General features: G+C 39.7%; 1 protein-coding gene across 8 annotated transcripts in view; it reads left to right on the top strand.

The window, feature by feature from the left end:
• The window catches only part of slc4a2b (solute carrier family 4 member 2b), a 54087-nt gene that overhangs the window by 118 nt on the left and 29267 nt on the right, over positions 1-24702 (top strand). For 4 of the 8 annotated variants that reach the window (XM_085468141.1, XM_085468139.1, XM_085468137.1 and 1 more), the window contains exons 2-4: positions 34-197; positions 15202-15281; positions 21788-21959. In XM_085468141.1, coding sequence (XP_085324267.1) covers positions 21900-21959 — 60 coding nt within the window. In that variant the 5' untranslated portion in view covers positions 34-197; positions 15202-15281; positions 21788-21899. Of the gene's footprint in view, positions 1-33; positions 198-10715; positions 10765-15014; positions 15282-21787; positions 21960-24414; positions 24647-24702 lie in introns of those variants that run through there. The other 4 variants (XM_085468136.1, XM_085468134.1, XM_085468135.1 and 1 more) reach the window with 4 other exon arrangements.

Below are 24702 nucleotides of genomic sequence, written 5' to 3'. Positions count from 1 at the left end.
GCTTTATGAAAAAGCATCTTTTTTTTCGCTCAGAGCGGCGTAATTTTGAAGTCAGTTAACGGGTTTCGACCGACGTCTTATTCTGTTGTGTAGTGAAGAAGCGGAGCTGACAGCCAGTCAACTGCCACACATGCAGTCAAGTGTCCGTTACCTCCGCCGGTGGATGACTTAGCTTTGTTTCCCAGCTTGTTAACCAGGTAATGTGAAAAAACAAAGAGGAAGGGGGGAAAGTGGTAGAAATGTGGTCGGACTGAGAGTTTTTGTTGATGTCGTGGGAGTTCCTCATCCCATAGACTAGTGCTTTTCACCTCCTGACCAAAGCCACGCTGGTGATTTTGTTTTAAGAGCTAGGATGTTGTTTCACGTTGTGTCATCAGGAAGGACAGACGGCTTTAAACACAGCAGTGAAGGGAGTGGACGTGTGGTCGGTCTTATTCATTCATTCATTCATTCATTCATTCATTCACTCACTGGATCAACAGGAGCATTATTGTCTCTCAGGTCATAAGGGGAATAGTTAATCCAGATGTCGTCAGTCTGGTTATCTTCCTGTTAATACATTAATCAGTTATTAAACGAGGCATGCCAGCACTGGTTAGGAGCTGTAACAAGCCGTTTCATCCTATTTTGGTTATTTGTTGTGTTAATCATACACCCAAAAGTTATAAAGTTACAGACTACAACGGTTCTTTCTTTTTTTAAAAAACATGATTACAGCTGTAAAATGACTGCTGTGTGAATTTAAAATACCACTGAAGAAGCCAGAGCTTTTTATTCCTTTTTAAAAAAAATGATGTTTAATATATGCACACATGTTGTTTTGCTCTCCTCTGATCTCCAGGGGTCTCTCTGTCTGCCCATCTGCCAGCTTATTCATTCTTTTGTAACACTGAACACTAAGTGTCTCTGTTCTGCCTCTTAGAATAATGGTTTTTAGTTAGGGTGGAGGAGAACATTCTGTAATAAAGACAAATTGTCAGTTAGAGTAAAAAGAAAAACACATAGTCAGTTAAAAAAAAAGATAATACTGTAAGGACAGTAAGAGGGAGATATATTTAAAAAAAAAAGATGGAGAGGAGAGGAGATAACAGCAGGTTTAAAAAAACCAAACATTGTTTTTAGAAGTGGTTTGGAGCAAGTTGTAGATTTTGCTTTATCTTCTCAGGAAGGTCACTCCAAAGCTGAGATTCCTGATGACGAAAGCACGGTCAATCGGTTTTATCATTCTGTTACATATGCATATAAATTTATAGATAAAGGTTCAAAAGAAACATCAAGACTTAATGTTTAGGAGGGAAAAAAAGTTTAATATAAATTTTTTTTTTTTTTTTTTTTCTTTTTGCCCCCACGTGGCGTGGAGCTTTGGGAACATGACCGTGAACGCACATAGGATAAGACATATTCTCAATACACACTCTGTAGACATTTTATTAGGTACACCTTGCTAATACTGGGTGTGCCCCTTCAGAATCACCTTAATGCTTCATGGCATAGATTCAACGAGGTGCTGGAAACTTTCCTCAGAGATTTTGGTCCATGTTGACTTGGTAGCATTACACAATTGCTGCAGACATGACAATATGAATATCCTGTTCCACCACATTCCGAAGGTGCTCTGTTTGACTGAGATTTGGTCACCGTGGAGCCCATTTCAGTACAGTGAACTTATTGTCATGTTCAGGAAACCAGTTGGGGTGATGTGAGCTTTGTGACCTTGTGTGTTGTCATGCTGGAAGCAGACATCAGAAGATGAACAATCTGTGGTCGGCAACAATACTCAAGAAGGCTGTGGTGTCTAAACAGGCTCAGTTAGTGCTAAGTGACGCAAAGGTGGCCAATAAAAGTATCCCCCCCACACCATTGCACTAGAAGCCTGAAACCTTGATACTTGCCAGGATGGATGCTTGAAATAAATTCAGATTCCACAATCTGAATGAGATCAAGGCAATATGCAAGATCAGTTAAACTTTGCTTTTCTACAGTAAGAGTCTGTTGTGGCCAGTGCCATCCTCCATGCCCCTGCATCCTAGGGCCACAGGTTGAAGGTCACAGAGGCCAACAGACTCAATAAACTGATCCCGAAGGCCAGTAATGTGTGGGGATGAAGCTGGAGTCTTAGCCAAGAGATGGGCAAATGCTAGACGATACCTCCTGGCCAGTCATAGGAGCACGTCCAGTGAGAGCCTGAGATTACCAAAATGCAGCATTGAACGACACCGGAAATCATTCCTGCCTCTGGCTATCTCTCTGTACAGTTCCTCCATCTAAAGTACAAGTACACACTGCAATAGTTGCACTTAAATCTGCACATCCTCTGCAGAGAGAATAACAAAGTACAGTATGATAAGAGTTATCCAGCCTTAGTGAGTCTGTGTGAACTGTGAACTGTAGCCTCAGTTTCCTGTTCTTAGCTGACAGGAGAGGCATTGAGTGGGTGCTGCCAAGGTTTGGCATGTTGTGCATTCAGATATGCTCTTCTGCATCCTTTGGTTGTAACGAGTGTTTGAGTTTGTTGATTTCAGAAGCTCTACTAAGCATTTTTGCTCAGAACTTCCACTTACTGGATAGTTCCTCTTCTGACAAGTCTCTGTAAACTCTAAAGATGGGTGTGTGGGGAAAATCTCAGCCGATCAGCAGTTTCTTGGGTATTCTCTTTAGACACCACAGCAAGAAATTACTGAATGATTTCTGAAGTTATTACACAACATGGCGGCAAATGGCCATGTCCCACTTTTGAAATTTGGCCTGTGCCAATGTTCAAATGAACAGTTTTGTTTAATTTAGCTTGTTAAGCAAGTCTGTTCAAGAAAATGTATATCTTTGTTGTTTTAAAAAAGACAAACTGCTCTAAAAGTTTTACATTGATTTGAGGCAACAGATACCCCGCCCCTGCAGTCAAGTTCTGGCTAGAGCCAAAAGGAAATCAGCAGGTAATAAAATAATTTCTGTAATCAGTTTTGTTAACTGGGATTTAATTTACTTAAGAATAACAGACATCTAGGCTTATCAGATTATGAGAAATGACAGAAAAATGGCATATTTCTTCCAAATAAGACAGCATAGAAAAGCATTAATGCGTATCATTTGATGCTGTAGCCTGTAAGAAACATCTACCGTTTCTGTAAATGGCTCTCATGCGGTGGTTGCACATGACAAGAAGAGAAATGTTGAATGGCGCTTTGTCATTAGACGTGAGGTTATGTTGCCTTAGACTAATTACTGGAACGTAGCATTATTTATGTTGTAGTGCCACTTGTGAGTTTCCTGCTGCGGCAGAGCATGTGATGCAAAAGAGGTCTGAATCTGATTTTATCTGGGGAAACAAAGACACAGGAGGGCTCGGTTACAAGTAACATAGTTTTGTTTTTTTTGTGGAAAAAACAAAGGAAACAGTGATGCTCATATCCAGTGTTGGTCAAGTTACTTGAAAAAAGTAATCACTAACTAATTACCGATTACTTCCCCAAAAAAGTAATCCTGTTACTTTACTGATTACTTATTTTCAAAAGTAATTAATTACTTAGTTACTGATTACTTTTTAAAAACATGATTTACAACCTGAATAGGTGATAAAGCGATAGATCTTTCAGCCCAATTCTACTTTTTCTGCATAATCTATCATACAAAATGTAATCAAATAGAAAAGTCTCTTTTTAAAACTTGTTTTATTAGTTTTAACCTTTTAACTTTATGCATCAAGCAAAATTTTAATTATATGCAACATTCTCTGACTTGAAGAAATTTGTTTAACATTTAAACTTATTTTCTGCACATTCCAGCACATAAATTTTTTTTTGTGTGTGTTTACACTCAGTCTTTCAAATAGATGCAAGTAAAACACAGCAGAAAATAAATAAAATCAAAGACTCAGCGGTCCTGTTGCTCTATTTTCACCTGTAAAGCAGGAGTAGGGTAGGCGGAGGTTTACCCTGGTGCAGGTGTGCCGCAGCGGTCAGTTGAAGAATCTGCGAGTTTCTGAGTTTCCCATTACGTCGTTGCGCACTCGGTGCTTGCTTGGAAGTTTAGGGGGGGGTTTCACTGTAAAAAGAAGTTTTCTTCCCACGCACAACGGACACTAATGTTTTTGTCACTTTTTATGGAATCAAACTCAAAGTAAGGTCAGTACTTCCACGCTTTAAACGCTGCACGCTCATACTCTCTCCCACAATCGATATGTGATCCATTGTTGATCTGCACACAGCTGTTGTCACAAACGTTGCACTCGCTTACGTCACCGTCATGAGACGTACTCGCAAAAAAATCACGGTTTTAGTAACGCAGTAATGCAGCGTTCCTACGGGAAAGTAACGGTAATCTAATTACTGTTTTTGCAATAGTAATCCCTTACTTTACTCGTTACCTGAAAAAAGTAATCGGATTACAGTAACGCATTCTCTGATATCTGAGGTTACGGTAAATACAAACTTAACTTGCTTTTAAAGTGGACCTGTACCTATTACTATGCTCTTCCTTATTTTCTGTCATACATGCAGGGTGTTACAATAGTGCATGCATGTATTAAATATTAAAAACTTTGTGCTTTATGTCTAGTTTAAAACACTTTTGTCTACTTTTGCCTCTTTATGATGTCACAAAGAGTGGATATTCCTTATATGGTCATCTCAAGTACAAGGCTCTGGCTCCAAGCAAAAAAGCCACATCCATCTGCTGTTTAAACCTCAAGTTTGTGAGGGGCAGCCAATCAGAAGAAAGCTAAAATAGCTTGTTTCAGAGAGTGGATGAACAGTGGATTATTGTGGATTGTGACTAATGCAAAACTACTCTAGCAAAGTCTAAGGAGGCAAAAATGGGCAACATCCCTTTTTAAATTCACTGTCAGTAAAGCGTTGCAACAGAAACTAATGAGGAAAAATCCATTTTGGCTTGTTTTGTTTCTGGTTTCCACAGATTATGTTGCAGAAAATAAGATAATTTATGCAAGAAAAAAGAGAAAGAAACCCCATCTTAGTCTATCATCTGTTTGGATTCATAAATGGATAGGTGTAATTTCAAGTGAATTAATAACTCATGATTATTTGCACCATTTGAAATCCCCATCTTGGAAACCAGGACTGTGTATTTTGTCTAATGGATGTAAGGACACATGTCCTCTGGCAGGATGGAGGAAGGATGTCTCTTCTGCTGACTCACCAGTATAATCTCTGTGCACTGCAGGTTATTTGAGGAGATATTTTTATTTTGATGCAAGGCCAATACACTGGCTAAACTGATTATCGTTTCCAATAATTAAGTTTAAGTGATATAAACCACAGTGATGCTTTTTTCCCCCTTATAACTGTTCAAAACCTGAGGGCTAGATGGAGGAATGTGAAATGTTTGTCTTGGTCAATCTGAACTTATTTGATCTTTGAGAAAGAAAAAAATAAATAAATAAAATTCCCGAGTCCTTCGATGTCCTTTTGTCCCATAAAGCTCTGCAATGCTTGAACACTTATCAGTGTGATCAGTCTCAGCTTTTGTTTTCCTTTGCTTCTGTGAAATATGTCGAACAGACTTATTGCGAGCTGGTTTGACAACAGCAGCGTGTTGTGCTTTAGAGGAAAGGGGGGAAAAAATGCTGAAGGATAAATATTTGAGCAGAGCGTCTCCACATTCCTTTTGTGAATTGCTTGGTCATGCAGAAGGGGAGGAAGGAAAAGTGGGGGGGATGAGCTGAACGTTTTTATCAGAGCATGGCAGACACTGGATATCTGCTCTGATGCTGATTTGTAAGGAGTGAAAAATGTAGATATTAGTGAATCAGAAGGATGATCTTTAATGTCTAACTTCACACTTTTGCAAATTAGTTAATATGAACACACTGTTTTAATCTCCTAGGATCTGGCGTCCAAATATGGGGACATCACATTTGGGGTTGTCTAGACCACAATACTAAATTTTGCTCTTGCAAATTGCTTTCAAATGAGCCATATTGCTCAAAGGCGCACAATTGTTGTTTCTTATTTTGTTTTTGTAAATAAAGAGTTTTGCACATCATTACTCAATTGTGACTTTATAGTGTTCTATCGAACACTATAAAGTCACAATGGGAAAGAGAAATAAAAAAATGCATGCCATAAAGAGTTTGGGTCTTAGGAGGTTAACTAGAGTTGTCAGGTTATGTGTTGAAGTTCTCTAACCCACCACCATCAGTGCTACGCCTGATGATTCAGGATAGTATACCAAATGTTTATAATTAATTTTCTATAAAATCATGATCATAACTAATTTGGTCAGTAACAAGCTTGAGATCATTTAACGCAATTATTTACAGATTCTGGAGAAACTGCGTATTTATTATACATAAACAAGTTATCTTCTCAGTTAAACTGCTTTCCACTGTATGGAGGGCAGTTCAACTGAAAAACCTGAATGAATAAATAAATAGCTTAGTGAACTGAACAGCCACAAATGGATGCCAATGTGAATATGGATTTTCAGACTGCAGCAACGATAAAAGAAAAGGATGTGGCACTGTAATTATTTTATCTTGATTTTCTTGTGTTGGGCATCAGTCACACGGGCCTAGAGACCGGTTGGCGATCCCTTGCACAAACTCAGGTCATTGGTTAAAAAAAAAGGGACAATTTGTAATTAAAATAATAGTCATAACAAAAATGATAATTGCACAGTCCCAATCTAATAAGCCAAGTAGGGTAGTGGAGCTTTTCAGCCACTGCACCTCACATGTAAATATTTTGTAGAGTTGATTTAATGGAGGCAGACACCTAAACAAGGTAGATAAAATGACAAAAATCTCACATCTTTGCCTCAAAAAGAAACAAGCTCATTGATGGACTTAGCTTATTTTGGTTTTCATGTGACGTATGACCCTGAAGGTAAGCGCGTCATGTACTAAAGTAAAACAGTATGTTGGATGTGCCACGCAATGCTCAATTACATGGGTGGGAACTAGTGTGTTAGCGCAGTTTGCTCGTTAACGTGTTGGCCGTCCAGCCCCACGCACGGGGCGATCTGCGGTAGCTCGTTAACGGAGATTTGCCGTGTTGTGGCGTTAACGTCATTTCAACGAGATTAACGCTGACAGCACTAGTGGGAACACAACGAATATGACTGCACATTTACTCCGACGCCATCCTAGTGCAAAGACAAGTGGAAGCAGACAAAAACAACAAGCACAGATGCTACAAACTTTACCCGAGTCATTTAGACAGCCGTTAGCATATGATTCTCCTTATGGGGACCTGATATGTTTAATATGCTGCTGAGAGTATAGCCCAGAAGAAGCGTATATTATAGCTTTTATTTTGGAAAGAGCCATTTCTCTGTAATAAACTCTCTTTTCCAAAGATGAGTGATTCCTCAATCAGATTTATGTTTTTATTACTTTGTTGTTTCAGCAACATTAAATTTAAAAACTGTACTTTTGAGTTAAATATATATTTATAATTTTAATAAATGACAAATTAAACGGGCATGAACATTTTTTTTTTTTTTTTTTTTTTTTGTATCAAAAAAAATCGAACCTTGACACTAGGGCTGCCACAAGCGATTATTTTGATAGTCGACTAGTCACCGATTATTTTTGCGATTAGTCGACTAATCAGATCATCATCCATTGGACGTAAAACGTACAGCTTATTGCACCAGCAGCATCTGCTCTTATATAACTATCATTAGCTTACAGCTTTAAGTGTTTAAGGTAGGTGCTAACTAAAAATAAAGACAAGATGATAGTTTATTAAATTTTAATGAAATTTGCAGATTGGTTCAGTGAAGTTTAATAAACTCCTTGCTATCTAAAATATAACAGGACACTGGAGTAAATTCTGGAGCATCTCACACTTCTGATAATCAGCTGTCTGTTTGACGTTTATTCAGCTGTGTAAAAACTATACCTTTAATCTCAGCCAAACCGATTTACTCAGGAACAAATAAAAGACTAAAAAAAGCCAAACAATAACATTGTTAAGTTATCTAAGTGACTTATATATATTTAACCTGAGTAGCGAAAGACGGCGGTGGGTTTGAAAACGATCTGCCGGGAGTCCGGTGTTCTCACGGCGCTAGTGACCTAGCCCCCGGCTCGCTATCGAGCTAGTGGGTAACAGACGTCTCCGAAAACGTCGGAGCGCTTTTGAAAATATTTGGTGTCTTGATAAACTGAGCAGATATTTGAGGTTTACACAGCTACATTCTCGCCTGAAAATATGTTAAACGTTTATTTTGTAACCCAGAAAGAATAATAAGAGTAAAATTAAAACTAGCTAGCTGCCGCCATTGTTGGAAACTGAGCTGGGCTGCGCTATGAATTCTGGGACACAGTTTCTTCTTCTTCTTCGGGGTTTAACGGCAGCTGGCATCCTTGTACATGCAGTGCTGCCATCTTCTGTTTCAGTCCGTTATTACACTCTTAAATCCTGCTACTTATTCCTGCGTCTTTTGCGATCTTACAAAGCTTCAAACGACGCGTCGACTATTAAATCAGTCGTCGACGATTTTGATAGTCGACGTAATCGTGACTAGTCGACTAATCGTGGCAGCCCTACTTGACACCAAAGTATCGAACCGAACCGTGAATTTTGTGTATCGTTGCACCCCTAACATTCTGCTACATGTTATGCTGAGAGTGCAATAAGCAATAAAAAGAGAAGCTGGACAAACTGAGTATTATATCCTCTCTGCATTATCCCAAACCCATTTTTCTGCATTATGTTTTTTTTGGTAATAATCTATCACGGGTTTGTAGCTCTTCATGTTTGTTTTACCTTCCCCTTGCAGATAAACAAGCATGCTGCTTTTTCCATAAACATATTAATCCTGAAAAATGTATCTGAACCTAAACACTGTTATTTTTGTCTTGTTTATTATCTGGAACCATGACGTTGGCCTGCTTGGCTGTTGCTCAGCTGTTGCTCGGCTCTATCCTGCTATTTTGCATTTAATTATCATTATGTGATTTGGCTGTAGACGTTGGAATGTGCATTGTTAGGCCTGCTGTCCTGTTACATTAAAGCTCATTAAGTTGTCTGCAGATTGTAGTTTATTGGGAGCATCTAAACCAGACTAAATATGATCTGGTTTGACATCCTTTCTGTTCCTCTTGGATCAATCTTTGCCTTCATCATCCTTTCCCAAGCAAACACAAGTTCAAATTTCATTCATTTTCTCAGTCTGGCAAAGGTTTCCCAAGTTGTGTTGCCAGCCACACAAACGTAATCACATTACGTTGTTTCCCAAGAAATGAATAAATGGCTGACTTGTATTTGGCATAGTGTGAGATCTCTTTTAGGGCTTTGTTTTGGGTCTGGGAGTCCAGGGGATATTTTATTCCCGCGCCTTTCTAAGTCTCAGGACAATAAGTGGTTATTCTAAGTGCACCGGGTCACAGCTTCACAATTGCTGTTTTTCTGCAACCTGAGCAGCCCTTGATGCAATTTTGAGAAGGAGAACCACACCCTAAGACTACTGGAGCTGGATAGGACCGGTCTCGGGGGGCTCCAACTCGTCTTTTCTCCATTATTACACTGTGTGCTTCCCCCCCCCCCCCCCCCCCCCCTTTATATTACTATGTGTAATCCAGCATTGTAATTACATTGCTGCAGACAAGGTGCTTTATCTCAGTATTCACTGAAGTAGAATACGAGAGAACCTTCACTGTGCTAGCTCAGTGGTTTTATTACAATCTGATATGGGTACTTTGAGACCAATACCACAATTGCTGTTGGAGGCTGTCAATATCTTTTTAATAACAGAGGATGAAATGGGTGGATAATATGAATACTACCCTTTGGCTCTTTATGGCTTTTTTAACATTTTTATTGTTTTTACTTTTTAAGCTCGTTGTTGTGATTTTCAAGCTTGTGACTGGTTGTTTTGGCTAACCACTGACTCCTTACAAACTAATATCTAGATATAAGATGAAAACATAGACACGTATTTTACTTTGTATGTTTATTAGAGGCTTGCTACTTCCTGTTGACTGTTTTTTTTTTTTTTTTTTTTTTAAGGAGGAGGACAAAGAGTGGAAGCTTTTGTTAATACATCTCTTTTATCTCTATAAACGGGGAATAAAGGTCAAACAAGGATTAAAAAAAAAAAAGAAGACCTATTTCATGTTGATTGAATGCATTGTTCAGTTTCCATGCCTCCTATTTATAGCAGACACATTAAGTCTTTGCAGCCTTTTCTAACTTGCTGAGTCTTGGGTTGTTTCGGTTTTGTGGACACTGATATTCTTCAAGTAGAGCGAAGACTTGCGTCTGTTTTAGCCTGCCGCTGTGTCTCGTATACCCTAAGCCTTTCTGAGGTATGTGAATGCTTGAGAGATGATTGCGTTCTCTTTTCTGGAGGTGAGGACGATAGACTGGCTGGGACTCAGCAGTCTCTGAAATCTCTCGTCACTCCAAAGACAGGTGCTGTTTCAGCTGTAAGCACAGCCATTTTCTGCCTGAACCCTCTGATGGGAGTTTGATATAAGATGTGCATAGATTGACTGAGAGCAGCTGTTCGCTGTGTTAGACTGGAGCTCTTCCAGTGACTTTGTGCGCATAACAAGCATAGTCATGCTGAAGTCTCTAGACCGTGCCAAACCCTGAGTGAAGCTGGTGTGGCCACTGGGCTGTGAAGAGATGTCTGCATGTTACAAAACTCAGGAGTTGGCGGGGTCACTTCTAAACTGCTGAGCTATTTTAGGCTAAAACACTCGGAGGCAACTGAGTGAACGCTATCAACACACCAGTGCCAAATCGCCATAGAGATCCACAGGCAGGGCAGCTGTCAGAGGTATACAGCTTCATCGAGGTCAGTCTGCATTAGAAGGCAGCACAAGGGGTCTGACTGCTGTAGTGAACCTCTGTGTTAATGCATAGTCTTTGCAAGTCCAGCCTCAGCTGCATCACTTCAGTGTGTTTGTGTGTCTTTATGACTAAGAATATTGCCTTGTGTTAAACTTGAGTGGAGAAAAGAATTACAGGAAGCTGAGGGGAGTTTTCCGAAATGCGTTAACACTAACACTGCGTTAAGGCAGCTTGTTGTCGTGCAAGAATTCTCGTCAAATGTCATTTTTGTGTTTGCTTTCATGTTTCGACCGAAGTACAGATTTCTTTATTTAGTCCAGCTTTTGGGCCAAATCTGGCTCGGTATATTAACCTAACATTAACTTGACATATTCTGTGCAGGTTGGTGATGTGATGTAAGCTTCTCATTTGGTGGTTGCGGTTAAGAAATGACTACCTGTTGTCAATGTGTGTATGAAGTTGCACCTTTTTAGAGCTGGCCACAGTGGATAATGCTATTATTATTGAGGAAAGCCCCAGACTTTGAAGTGGCTTTAATTTTAGCTTTTTTCCCCCGCAAGATATGCATGTGACTCTGCAGTGAGCTTACATCCCCGGAGACAAACAACTATACCTCTCTCACACACACACACCCTCCGACTTCTGCTGGCGTTTGGTTTTTCTTTAGCCCTTAGGCTGATATAAGCTTTTGTGGAATGCAGTGCTTGATTATTTGGCGAATGGATAAGCAACTTGTTTAGATCACAGGGTTGTTCTTTGCTCGCTGCAAAACACAATTAATGTGGCGGCTTTTGTGACTTTAGGTGGGATTAATTGTGTAATGGTGTTGATTCTTCCATAACATGAGAGGATTTTTTTTTTTTTTTTCCATTGCCAACTATGCTGCAAAGCTGCGGCAGGCCAGGGGAAAAAATAAAATAAAATAATACTTGTTTATTAATTTCAGCACCCACTGTTTACATGTTTAGATGAAAGCTATTACCCTTTAATAATTAAAGAAGAAAAGAAGAGCTGCGTGGCTGATCTGACGGGCGCTCTTTAGTGAAGCAGGTAGATGTTTAAAGAACAACATTTCAACATCTCATTTCTTTCTATTTTGCTTCCAAGGAGTATTTTGCTTTCTATTTTGCTTCCAGAGTTTCCTGTAATCATTAAGCTGACTTTAGCAGTAGACTCTGAAGGCTTAAAAAAAAAAAAAATTCCTTGCTCATTTACTCATTTTCAGTTCAGTCTTTGTAGCTGACTATTTGTATAGGAAGTGTTTTATTTATTTATTTTAGTATTTATTTATCTTTTTCTAAAGCCACTTAACACAGACCTATGACTCATTCAAGCATATAAAAGGCACCTGACTCAAGGGATGAATCAGTGTTGTGTCTACACACAAAAGTCAATTTAGATACAATTCAAAACAATTGTATCTTCAGGCACGGTCACAGTTGTTCCCACTTCTTTAGGTGATTCTATGAAAAATGCCAAAGATAACAGTTTTCGAGACATAAAACAGTGTTTTTTCCATCAGGAAAGTGAAGAGACGACACAGGAGCTGAGAGATGCTTCTGGCCCTTCAGTTGGACGCGTCATTAGAAATGTTCACAGTGGACAAACATCTTGAGAAAGTTGAGGGTAAACAGGAATGTTTCCTCTGGATGAGTCCGACTCTACCAGAGGAAAAGGGGAAAGATGCAGAGAAGACAGCGCGAATGGTGCGAGAGCCAGCAGAGCAGCTGTCAAAAAGCCATTCTTAAGGAAGGGAAGTGGGGAGGTTGAAGTAGTTGGTTAGCCAGTTATACATGAACTGGACTGAAAATGAACTGAACAAAACTACATCCAATCATTGCACCTTTTTCTCATTTGCCTAGTAAAATCTAAAGAAATGAGGGGTGGCTTAACACATTCTCACAGTTCTGTAATAATTATTGTTATGCAGATATAACCATAGGGAACAACTAAAGCACTCTGTCTTCGCGTAAAACAACGTTTTAAATATATTTTTCAAACAAAATAAAGAAAGAGACAATGTGTTTTCAGCAGGGTCTGAAAACCAGGTGTGGGTGGCGAAGTAGAAACACCTGTAGTAAATAACCTGCAGAGGGAGCTAGAAATAAAAGCAGAAGTTTCATAGCCCAAATGAGAAGATGATAAACGATAACAAGAAAATAATCTGTCCAGTTCATGTCCCTCACAAATCCCCCTGTCATGTTCTTTGCCATCTTTGGTCACCTGTTAAGTTTGTGTCACATGACTTTGTTTCACCCTTTTTAGGTTGAGAAAGAGATTTGTCATGGATATTTTGAGAACAAATACATGGGAAGCACTGTGTGCAAACCTCATGTGACTTTGATGCTAGAAAAACTGGAGAACCACAAAATATTCTTGTATGGTTTGACCGTTTACTGGGTCGACCAATTAAGAAACACTTAATTTATTAATTTATGTTTTTATTTATGTTTAATATTTACAGTTTACAGTTACCTACAGTGCATCTGGAGGGTTTACACAGTTTGTCATAAAGTGCATTCAATTCTTTTATCATCTAATTACAATGAGAAGTTTTTTTCTTTATTTTAAAGGAGACAGTTTGTTGTGAAACTTGGAGCTGAGCTCAGGTGAAACCTACCCTTATGAATGGCCCCTCAGATGCTAGATTAGACATGCAGTCGTTGTCCCCAGCAGTTGACGTCTACTGACTTTAGAAATCCCCTCATGTTTCCTCTCCAACTTTCACGAGTTTGACATTTGTGGTTTTGAAGTAAAGGTCTCTGCAACAATTTTTGGGTGGACTGTATTCAGATTTCCTTTACGATTACCTGTAATTGCTTTGGTGATTCCCCTCATGTTTCATTTAAAACATTAATCTGATATTAAACTGACTGGAAAAACAAACAGTATGTACACAGAGTGTACACCTACATTTGTTTTTCCCACCTTGGTTTGTTTATGCACAAAACATTAGTGTTAGTTAGCCGTAATATTGCCACAATTTCAGTGAGATAAAGGATGTGGGTCCAGGCAGATAATGAATATAGGATAGCAATGGTGTCTCAGCACGCAGCTGGACAACAAGTGAGAAAACATCATTAGTAACTTCCATGGTGCTTATTGGCTCATTGCTGGTCACTAATTAGCCATAAGCCTTAGCTGTACTTTGTGTTGCCCATTGTAAACATGCTAGCATCCCCCAAACTGTCCCCCCCCCCCCCCCCCCCCCCAGCTTCATGCTAATATCAGTATGCAAACATGCCAGAAATATATTGGCTAATTTTGTTTTTATTAATTTAACCTTTCAGTTTAACATGTTAGGATCATGCACAGTATAAAAGATGAAATTAGCTACTCTTACGTCACCCACTGGTTAGTGAAGTCCTGTTAGGCTTGAGTTGAGCATTTTCGGCATTGCCATCATGAAAATGACAAGAAGATCTATGACAATGACAGCAGGGACATGAGCAGGTTCTGGATAATCCTCCGAGCAACTGAGTCCATAAACCCAGGAGGAAAGTGTTCACTGACATCACAGAGCAAGTGTTTTCCCAGAGACACAACCAAAAATCTTTTTGGCGAGGTCAGGCGTGTGCAGAGAAAGGGACAGTGGATGTTGAATATGGAGCTTTCAGCGTGAAAGAAAAGAAAGCCAGCAGAAGATTCATTGATGTAGTGGATGGGGTTCATGCAGAGGGTTTGTGTGACGGGAAGATGCTGAGGATGGGGCTAGATGGGGACAGATGATCTGCGGTGAATCCTAAAGGGTTAGCATATTTAAGACACTTCTGCACTGTCTGTGAAAAAGCACAAAAACATAACCTGGAGGCTGGAGCCTGAGGATATATCTACAGTAACTCTTAAATAACACTTCAGCTGCTCAAAAGTATGTTTACCCTTCCTAACTTGCGTCTAATCATTGTTTTCTTTTTTTGGTGCGTGCCAATTATGGGTTATTTGAAATTTTAAGGTCTCTAAAATAAAAAAAGCATAACTAAATTGCAGAAAATCACTGTTTAGTTTTAGCTGAACTGGTCACAGTTAGTGGTAAGCAAATGCAAGTCTATGTCACAAAGGCAAAAAATTGTCAAAACATCCAACTCCCCTCGTTCGGTTTGTTGTAAAGAATGTAAAGAGAGATATCGATCGCCGCATTTCCACTTTCTGTGTGTGTGTGTGTGTGTGTGTGTGTGTGTGTGTGTGTGTGTGCGTGCAGCAGCCTCTGACTCAGTGCTGAATGGGTCCTAGAGTCACATGGCTACATGTCAGCAGGCTGGAGGAGGAAACGTAATCCCGAGGAGGAAGGCTGGCGTTATCAGTCTGTGCATGTTGGTCTGAGAGGGCATTCGGCTCGACGAGACACTCCACATCTCTAACACGCTCTCTCTCCTTCTTTTTTTTTTTGTCTTCCTATCTGTCTCCTCTCCCTCTGTTTGTTTTCTCCCTGCACTCTGATCAGCCCCGGGTCTGTATTCACAGCAGAGTTCAGAATTGCACTACAATGTCTGCGGTGGCTTCTCTGCAGTAAAGCACACAAAGGTATGGTACAATCAATAAGCTTTTTTTTTTTTTTTTTTTTTTTACTGCTTCTTTAACAGTTGCTAGGTTTTCAACTATTTGCATTTGTCACATTTGTATGTATTTTTTTTTACAGATTATTGATTTTGCCATTCATTTTTATTTGGTTTATTAATTCATTATTCATATGGGCTAGTGCTTAAAAGAGTAACCTGATCCGTTATTTGTCAAGTCTAATCCTTCCTGATAATGAAACATTTGAGGTGAGATTAGAGCTGACTCAGGGTTCAACCACAGTGATCTGTAGCCAGCTGTAAACAAATCAAAATATGCTCCACAGATTACACAGTTTGAGGAAGGAGGGAAAGTAAGGGGGTAAGAAAACCAAAAAAACAACAAAAAGCCCTTTAAATGATCTTTAAATGAGCTCTCTTGTTGCCCACTTGTGTTTCAGTAGCACAAACATGTTTTTCCAGTGTTGTAAATCCTAAATTGGTGCCTTCAAAGGACACATTTTAGGACTGGATTGCTTTCTAAGTGATGTGGTTAAATCAGAATTTGACCATTTGTGGCTACATCAAAAAACGATGTGATTTTTCTAAAGTGTTTGTCGCTTCACCCACTTTAGTTCTTTTTTTTATTTTTTTTGTTCTTTTTTTTTTTAAATAAAAGGTTAATAGTATAATAGGTTAGCAACACAGTCGGTGTTTCAGGAAAAAAAATGGTGTTGTCTGTTCAAACCTGCACTGTCAGCTAAAGGAAAAGCTCTGTTCTTTAATGAAACCTCATACTTCTTCTTTCTTCCCTGTCATTGTCCTGCTTTCATAAATACAGGCCAGTGTATTGGTTGAGGTTTGGACATTGTGATCAAGCTTCTATTTCTGTGCACGGGCATTTTTATTGGCAGTGTGCACATTTTATTGAACTGTTCTTTAATTATGCTTTGTTTTTGATAGAATTTGTAGATGTGCAGGGAGACTGCGGTTGGCGCTCACGTGCCAAGCTGCCAACCGAAGCCGGGCCCGGCCGCGGCGTCTTGACAGAACGTTGGTTTAACGCACATGTGGGCTTTTGTCGTGGGTTTTCTTCTGGCTCATAACCTCCGTCCCGTCGTCTGACTGTCTCGTGTATTTATGAGGGCACGACATAGGATATTTTTAACCAGAGGTGTGGACTCGAGTCACATGACTTGGACTCGAGTCAGACTCGAGTCATTAATTTTATGACTTTAGACTTGACTTGAAAAAATGTTGTAAGACTTGTGACTTGACTTGGACTTTTACACCAATGACTTGGGACTTGAATTGGACTTGAACCGGTTTACTTGAAAAGACTTGATATTTTACCCCAAATATAAAATTTAACATGCATATTATATAGAGATTGAAAATGTGACGTCATTCACGGGTAGAACCGCAAAGGATTCTGGGAACTCGTGGCAAGAGGTACTAGCGCACGCAGGCTTTCAATTAAAATCAGTCACACAGCGATAAAAAGAAACACAAAAATGTCAAGAAGCTGTTGTATTATTAACTGCAATAGCCGGTCGCATGACAGCCACGGGAAGCCGACGGGTAAAGAGATCGGTTGTTATCGGATTACGTCGTTGAAGAGAAATTGTTCGAGCCATGTTTCCGAAGTGACAAAGACGCGACGGGTGGCCTGGATTGCAGCCATTCAAAGATCAAATATAACGTCCCAGAACCCTCCAGCTCACAGGTTAGTCTGCTCCAAGCATTTACACAAAGGTCAGTCTGCTGTTGTAGTTAACATAATTGGTGATATAGGTTACAAGCAAGTCTGGCGCTGAACAGAAATGGTCGCGCTATGCTCCTTTATTTATTGTGCATAAATAGTGAATTGTCCTGACACAATATTGCGTTTCGCTTCTGTTATTATGGTACATTGACAAAAACATATACTTTTATTCACAGGATAAAACAGGTTTTTTGTATCACTAATTTTGTCATGTGTTGAGAAAAACACAGATTAAAAAATTACATGGTCTAATATTTACATTTAGCATAACTGCAACATGCTTTTTTTCGTTTTTTTTTTAAAGACTCGAAAGGACTTGAAATTCAAAATTTCAGACTTGTGACTTGACTCGGACTTTTACACCAGTGACTTGAGACTCGACTCTGACTTGCCTGACATTACTTGAGACTTGACTTGAGACTTGAGGATAAAGACTTGAGACTTACTTGAGACTTGCAAAACAATGACTTGGTCCCACCTCTGTTTTTAACCTTTTGCTTGCGATTAACACAAACGGTCAAATGACATCAAAGTGGAAGATGCACAGGTGCAGAATAAGCAGTTTGTAGGTCTGTATAAGACATTTTTGCTATTTTTCTGAGATTTTCTTGCGCCAAACCATCAGTACTTGACTCCTAATCCAGCGCTCTGTTTTCTATAACCTGCTGTCTTCAAGGATCCCATTTACCCATAAATGTGTCTGTGATATGCATCAGGTGGTAGGGAACTCTTCCTCACAGAAAAGTTTAAAAACATAGAGGGATTTCCATCAGGAATGGAAATTTACAACATACCACAGAGCCAAAGAGTCAGGTGCATTCATACACTTTGGGAGCGATGAGTCATCACAAAGTACACATCAGAGATCCAAATAAAGAGAAAATGTCAAGCTCTCATCACTCTCCCACTCCGTTATCCTCTTCTTCTGAAAGTGGGATGCAGATCTTTGGAGATTTACAGATTAATCTGATGTGTAATTAAAAGCAAAGGAAGTGTTTGCTTTTGGGATTTATTGCAGTCTCGCGTTAGAAACTATAAAATAACATGTTACACGCTACACCCGCTTGTTTTCTGTAAAAATCTGATTCAAGTCAACACTGGGTGTGACCCCTTTGAAGGTAACCATAGGCAGACATAAGCATTAAGTACTTAATTTGTTTGAGGATCTTGAAGAACTGGCTTAATTTCTATTGTTTTTTTAGGCTGGGGCAGTGACTTCTCTAATAAGTAAGTAATCCCAAATTGACTGGATGATGCTGACATCAGTAGTCTCTGGGGGGGCAGACCATCTGTTGCAGGGATACTTATAATCGTGGTCTTCCATTACATTGCTATATGCTTAGGGACACAGTCAAGCTGCACATGCTGAAGAAAAAGTGTAAATGTTAAATTCTCAAGCGGTAATCTCCTGGTTGGCACAGTGCTTGTATAATAAAAAGTATGAGAGGTAGATCTGGGTGAAAAATGTTAGCTGTGATTGATTTTATTTTTTATTAATCTGTATGCTTAGAATGAAAAACAAATCATCTTTGTACGTCACTTCATAAAAGATTAGGCTAGTGTCTTAATCACAGATGGCATGAAAGATGTCACTCATTGGTGTTGAAAGCTCAACTTTACTGTTTTCTTAAAGTTATCTTATATGGATGAAAGGCTGGAGTGCCATTTATCAGCTGAAGCTAGAGGGCTATATAGCAATCTGCATCTGTAATCTCTATGGGTGCAATGCATAGCTGTCCTCAGTAACAGGCTAATAAAACACTGAACACTTACCAGTCGGGGCACCTGTCAAGCAGAATGACATTTAAATTTAGATGTCAGGTGGAAGTTTTTTTTTTTTTTTTTTTTTTTTCGTAAATGCATTAAAATGTTTTTATTACTTATAAATTACATTTAAATGTGATTTTATTCATTTTATTTTTGCACCAGGTTATTTTTTTCCCAGCCAAGCTTTAGACGTTGTCCTTTGACCAAGACTTGCTATATTTACACAAAAAAAGGCATTCAAACAAGGCTGAGTCTTTAACAAATACAGATGAAAAGAGTTCAGGCTAAAGCAATTTAGTATTGTTTCTGAGTATGAAGTCTTTGGGCCTACTATAAATCCAGGCTCACCACTACAAGCCCGTCGATACAACTGCAAAGGCTCAGTAACACATAGGCTATTTTCGTTGAACGCAGCACATCAACAAATCCAACTACCATGCAAACCAAACAAGCTCCCAGGTGGCTAGAGCGCTTTTAAAATGAGCAATTCAGAATTTGACTAGTCATTGGAGCTAAGGAGGAGAGGCACCATGCAGGTTATTAGATTCACGTGAAAGGTCGGCATCCATTATAGTATGGCGGTTAGTTAATGCACGTGGTGTGTTTACCTTGCATATCTGTAAAGGGTCCATTAATGTTATATTTGCATGGTTTGGATTGGTGTATGGTGCCATTCAAACAAGCCTTTTTCAGGGAAGGCCTTCCTTGTTCCAACAAGGTAATGCCAAACCACATTCTGCATGTGTCATCAGTCTCATTGCTGCTTACTGACCTTTCACCAAAATAAAACCTTTGGCACATAATACAAAGGAAGCCTGACTAGCTAATTAGCTAGAGTCCTATATTAAGCAATAACGGGAAAATTGGCTGGTAAAAAGTTTCCTCAGTTACCAAAAGTATTGTTCAAAGAAGAGGTGGTGCCTTAACTTAGCCTTTTATGAAACCTGTTGCTTTAATAGGTTTCAAAGTAAGAGTATACCTTTCAACAAAACAAAAAATTTACAATTTCAACATTTGCTGTGCGTCTTTGACTTCTGTTTAGTTTACACACATGGCACTAAAATTTCAGCTAATTTGGTTGCATTTGAAGCTTTGGACTTGTGTATGTGTGGATCAGACCTATTTTTCAGCTGCTAGAAAGAAATCTGGAAACCACTTGTTCCATTTCTTTCTATAAGTTTACAGCTCCTACTGACAGGCATCTGTCTGTTGCTGTTACCTTCTTCCTGTTTTCATACTTACTTCCTCCCTGAAGGAAAGATTTCCCAAAGCTTTGTGTTTGCACATTTAAAGGCTGTGACTAAGTCTAACACGGAAAAGTTTTCAAGCTTATAAAGAAAAAAAATTCCATCCTCCTCATCTAAGAAACTCTTTACAAAGTACCAGACTCGTGGATGACTCTTGGAAGACCTGATGGATTTCTTCCAGGTGGGAAAAGGAACATGCTGACCTCAGCACTTATCAGTGCCTTTTTCAGTTCCTGCACAAGGGACCCACCAGTTTTCTTTTGTTCAGTCCTCTAAGTGTACCTGATGTCAGACAGAGGACCATGTTGTTTCTTAACCTACCTGCTTGAAAAGGCAACTGCAGTCATTATTGTTTTCCTTTTCTGATCATTATTGTTATCCTAAAGGTATGATTACAGACGTGCCCTTAGGTGGATGAGCTGGTTCCCATAGTTTTCTCCCAGAATCCCAGGGTTTGGTAACTTTATCCCTGTGTAGCCAGCTCTGCCTCCTCCACTGTGGTGGGGTCTAGGTTTACTGAGAAAGTAATTTTCATGCACGCCCAAAGCTCAAACTCAGGCGGACTCTTTTATTACCACTGCCGCACGGATGGGATTATCTCAAACTATGCATGTAATTAACATTTGGTGCAGTGAAGTACTATCTTTGCTAAATCCATGTCCAAACAAAAGTTCAAGTCTGCCTCTTAAATTAAAATTTATATCATTGATTGTACTTCAGAGAAACCTCTATGAAATTGCTCACTGTGAACGAGGTCAGTGATATGATTGCGTTCAGGCACCAAGGAGGCTTATCATTTCTTTGATAGATGCTGTCAGAAAGCCAGCTTTGGCAGAACATGAACCCACAGAGGGCCCTCCTGCTGCTTTAATATTGTTTAAGGACTCTTTGGGTACCTGATATATACAAAAGTAACCAGTTTGCTTAATTTGGCTAAAGTTTCGGTTGATCTTTTTAGCCTGACAATATGGTTACATTTTACTGTAAAATGTAACCATATTTTTTTTTCCCCCAGGTGCTTAAGATGGCATCTTCAATTTCTTGCTTTCATCAACAGCCAAGGACATTCAGGGTGCACTCAGAAGAAGTCAGAACCACACCATTTCACAACTTTTGATTTAATAATGAAAAAGAAAATCTAATGAGAGATACAATTAATTTTGTACGTATTGTACCGAAAGCCCCTTCAATAACATTTTACACAATCTCTACCTATGATTACATGTGTACCATACGTGACGGAGACTCTGGAATGACGAAGGTTGGCTGAGGCACGTGCTGCCGCTTATCAAAGGCTCCTCTTCATAGTAGCATTAATGTTATCTGGCTCTTATCTTATCGAGCTGAATTGGTCAACGACCTTGAATGGTAGTTGGGAAGCTCTGCAGGGCTTCAAGGCAAGAATCAAATAAAAAGGAAAAGAAAGATGTAATGTAGTTCTCTGAAGTTGTTGCCTTTTTATGGCTCAAATATAATGCATTACATTTTTCTTCATCATAAAAGTGACCAGTTTAAGTCTGAAGAAACAAAAGGGCCTCCCCACCCCACCCACCCCCCGGGGTTAATTGACTAGGACAGTTCACTGTCTGACCTTGAAAAAAAGTGTAACGCTGACAATTTTCGTTTAAATCTCAAAGATAGCTTCGTCCTTATTCTTTCTAGATTTGTATTTGGTGGCTTTTGCACTCTTGTTCACCTTGAAGTTTTAAATCTGTCATCATGTAATCTAACTCCCTGATCTGCATCTGGCTCCAGGTTATGCTGCCCAAAAGCTGTCTGAGTCCCAGTGAGAAAGAGAAGGGCTAAAGCCACACCAGTCTAAACCAGCTTTCCAGCGCCTCTCCAGCAACGACTCTACTGCAGAGCCATGAGCAACCCCGATGCTCCCAGCCAGGTTACGGACGCCGTGGCTTCGGTTATTCACGGAGTAAGTACGCACGCCCACATGCACAAAAGCTTCAGCCTGCCCTATCAGGTCAGGCTACACCATCACTGGCTGCATGATAAAGGATATGAGATAGTGGCTCTGATTTAAAACCACATTAAACTAAACACATTGGCAGGACTTAGTCTTTCCTTAGTTTGGTCTTTTCCTATCAGTTCTCCTTGTGCTGGATTTATGCTGCATCAGCTTCCTCTGCCCTCTCTGGCATTGGAGTGTGTATTTTGGACAGTGATGTTCCCTCCCGTGCAGATCTAGTAACATCCAGTTCTCTGCCAACATACAGCAGCTCTGACTACAACATAAAAATGTTCAGGAACGCTCAGAGAGCAGCTCCTGTTGAAATCGCCCTCTTATTACAGCACTGGAAAATATCAGCAGGCACACAGTTAAATCTGTTTCCTTCCTCTTTTCTTGAAGTTGACGTTGTTGAAAACAGTGAAAACAATATTGGCACATAATGAGAGTTGATTGCGAGGCTGCTGGTGGAGCACGAGTTGATAAACATGGCTGGCAAAGGCCTGAGGGCAGCTGGTCAGTGGCCAAAGAAAGCAGAATTCCTCCACAGAGGTTCTCAACAAGGTCCTCTCGTGATTATCTTGCTGCAGCAGAAAATAATTACAATCCAGCCGTGAATACTCTCATATTGCTAGAGCTGATCCGTTTATGACTATGGTTTGTAAATTCCAGGCATACATTCAATTTCATACCAGGAAATATCAGGATTGCGGTTTTATTAACTGATTTACTCACCTTTCCCAGGAGCTCTATCTTTCCCAGAATGACAAGCCATATTTTTGATAACTTTACTGTGAATTATATGTGCAGCTAGGTAGAAATGGGAAAACATTTATTTCTGAATAACCAGTCATGAAGGCCACTACTGACTGAGAGTACACGTTCGTCTTCTGCCGTTGTTTTCAGTTTTTCACGGCAGATCCAATCGAGGAAATCCCACCTTGAGCCTAACTTTGGACTTCATTTCAAATGTTGCAACTACTCGGGAACTAGACAAAGGTTGAATCACCAGGCATACACACTTCGAAGTCGAATCTCACTAGTTAACGCAGAGAATTAGAAGCATTTAGATGAAATTCGATCCACTAAACGCAATTACTGATCTATCTATTGAGATGTCTAATGATAAATACAGATATAGAGAGATAGATATAGATATATATTCCAAGGTGTTCCCAAGCCAGCTAAGAGATGCAATGTCTACTGTATGTCCTTGGTTTGCCTAGGGGCCTCCTCCCTGCAGGACGTGCTTGTTTCCCCTCACCTAGGAGGTGTCCAGTCACCACAGCTGGCTCCATTCGATGTGGAGGAGTAGCAGCTCTACTCTGAGCTCCTCCTGAATGACTGAGTCTCTAAGGGCCCAGACAGCCCTTAGAGGAAGATCATTTCCGCTGCTTGTTTCTGCAGCCTCATTCTTTTAATCATTCCCCTCAGCTCGAGGCAATAGGTGAGGGTAGGAACGTACATCAAAACACAAAAGTAAAGCTGTCGATTTATCGGTAAAAATCGGCAGTTTCACTTTTACACTCGGCTCTCTCCACCCCAACAGACTGATTCAGCATCCACATCACTGCAGATGCTGCACTAATCTGTTAGTCTCCTGCTTGCACATTAACAAGACACTGAGATACTTGGAGCACCAACTCATTGAACTGCACCCATTTCCAGGTGTGGCCTTGAGATTGGAGGTAATAGTTCTACAACTGTAATGGGCGGATTTTTTATTTATTTATTTATATCCAACTCTTCCTTGAGTTATGCTACTAAGGCTTAAATTTAGGGATGTTGCTGCTTCGATTGACAGGCATGCCGACTTGGGCAACCTTTGCCAGTCAGTGAACTGGACCTCTCAACCATGTTTGTGCTGCTGCTTCATTTAAGCACTTAAATGAAGTCATCTGACTAATATTACACCCCGCTGTGGATAGATGGATGCATAGCTTTGCGTATGACTGTTTATCTTACATCCTGCACAGCTCACATCTAATCAGCACTTCAGGATCAGATTATTCCCTTGATCAAAATCATAACTAAATAATAATAATGATAATAACTAAATAAACTTTCTGTTCCTGACAAAGCGAAAAAGGTAAAATGCTGTTTATTTAGAAGCAGTAAATTCCTAATACAGTGCCTTTTAGATGCACAGATATTCAGTTTGTGTATAATACCAAAGGCATTAGTTGCTATGAAGAACATGGTGCAAAGGGCAGAGCTCCTGTGTTCATTTACAGCACTCTGCATGTCTTTATTGTGTTTGTACTTAGTAGGTTTATGGCAGTCAACTGAGCCTGTGATCCATAATTTCTTTTGGCTGTGATAAAAAAGATAAAAAGATAAAAAAAATTCTGGGTAAATGATTAACTCCTGAGCTGTGTGTGTGTGTGTGTGTGTGTGTGTGTGTGTGGTCAAGGAGTGGTCAGTTACTCCACTCTGGATTTTATGTGCTGACATTTTGAAACTAATGTCAGTGGTTGTCGTCTTCCTGCCGTGAAGATCTGCCCTGGTCACGTAACTGAGGCAAACTGAAATGGAAACGCGTTGCCTTCTAGGAAAGGAGCCAGCACTACCTTGATACAGGAAAACCAAAACTGTCTCTGAGGTTCACATCGCAAAAACGCCTGTAATGTCATTTGATGGACTTCCTGTATAAGGTGAGTTTGTCGCCTTTGTGCTTAGGCTGTTTGTGTGACATTTTGGCTTGATGTTA

This window comes from Copadichromis virginalis, linkage group LG9 (genome assembly GCF_057382275.1).
Source record: "Copadichromis virginalis isolate Kocher_CV1m ecotype Utaka linkage group LG9, C_Virginalis_male_GT1.1, whole genome shotgun sequence".
Taxonomy (NCBI): Eukaryota; Metazoa; Chordata; class Actinopteri; order Cichliformes; family Cichlidae; genus Copadichromis; species Copadichromis virginalis.
The sequence above is the reverse complement of the archived record's forward strand: the minus strand, read 5'-3'. Positions and strand labels throughout refer to the sequence as shown.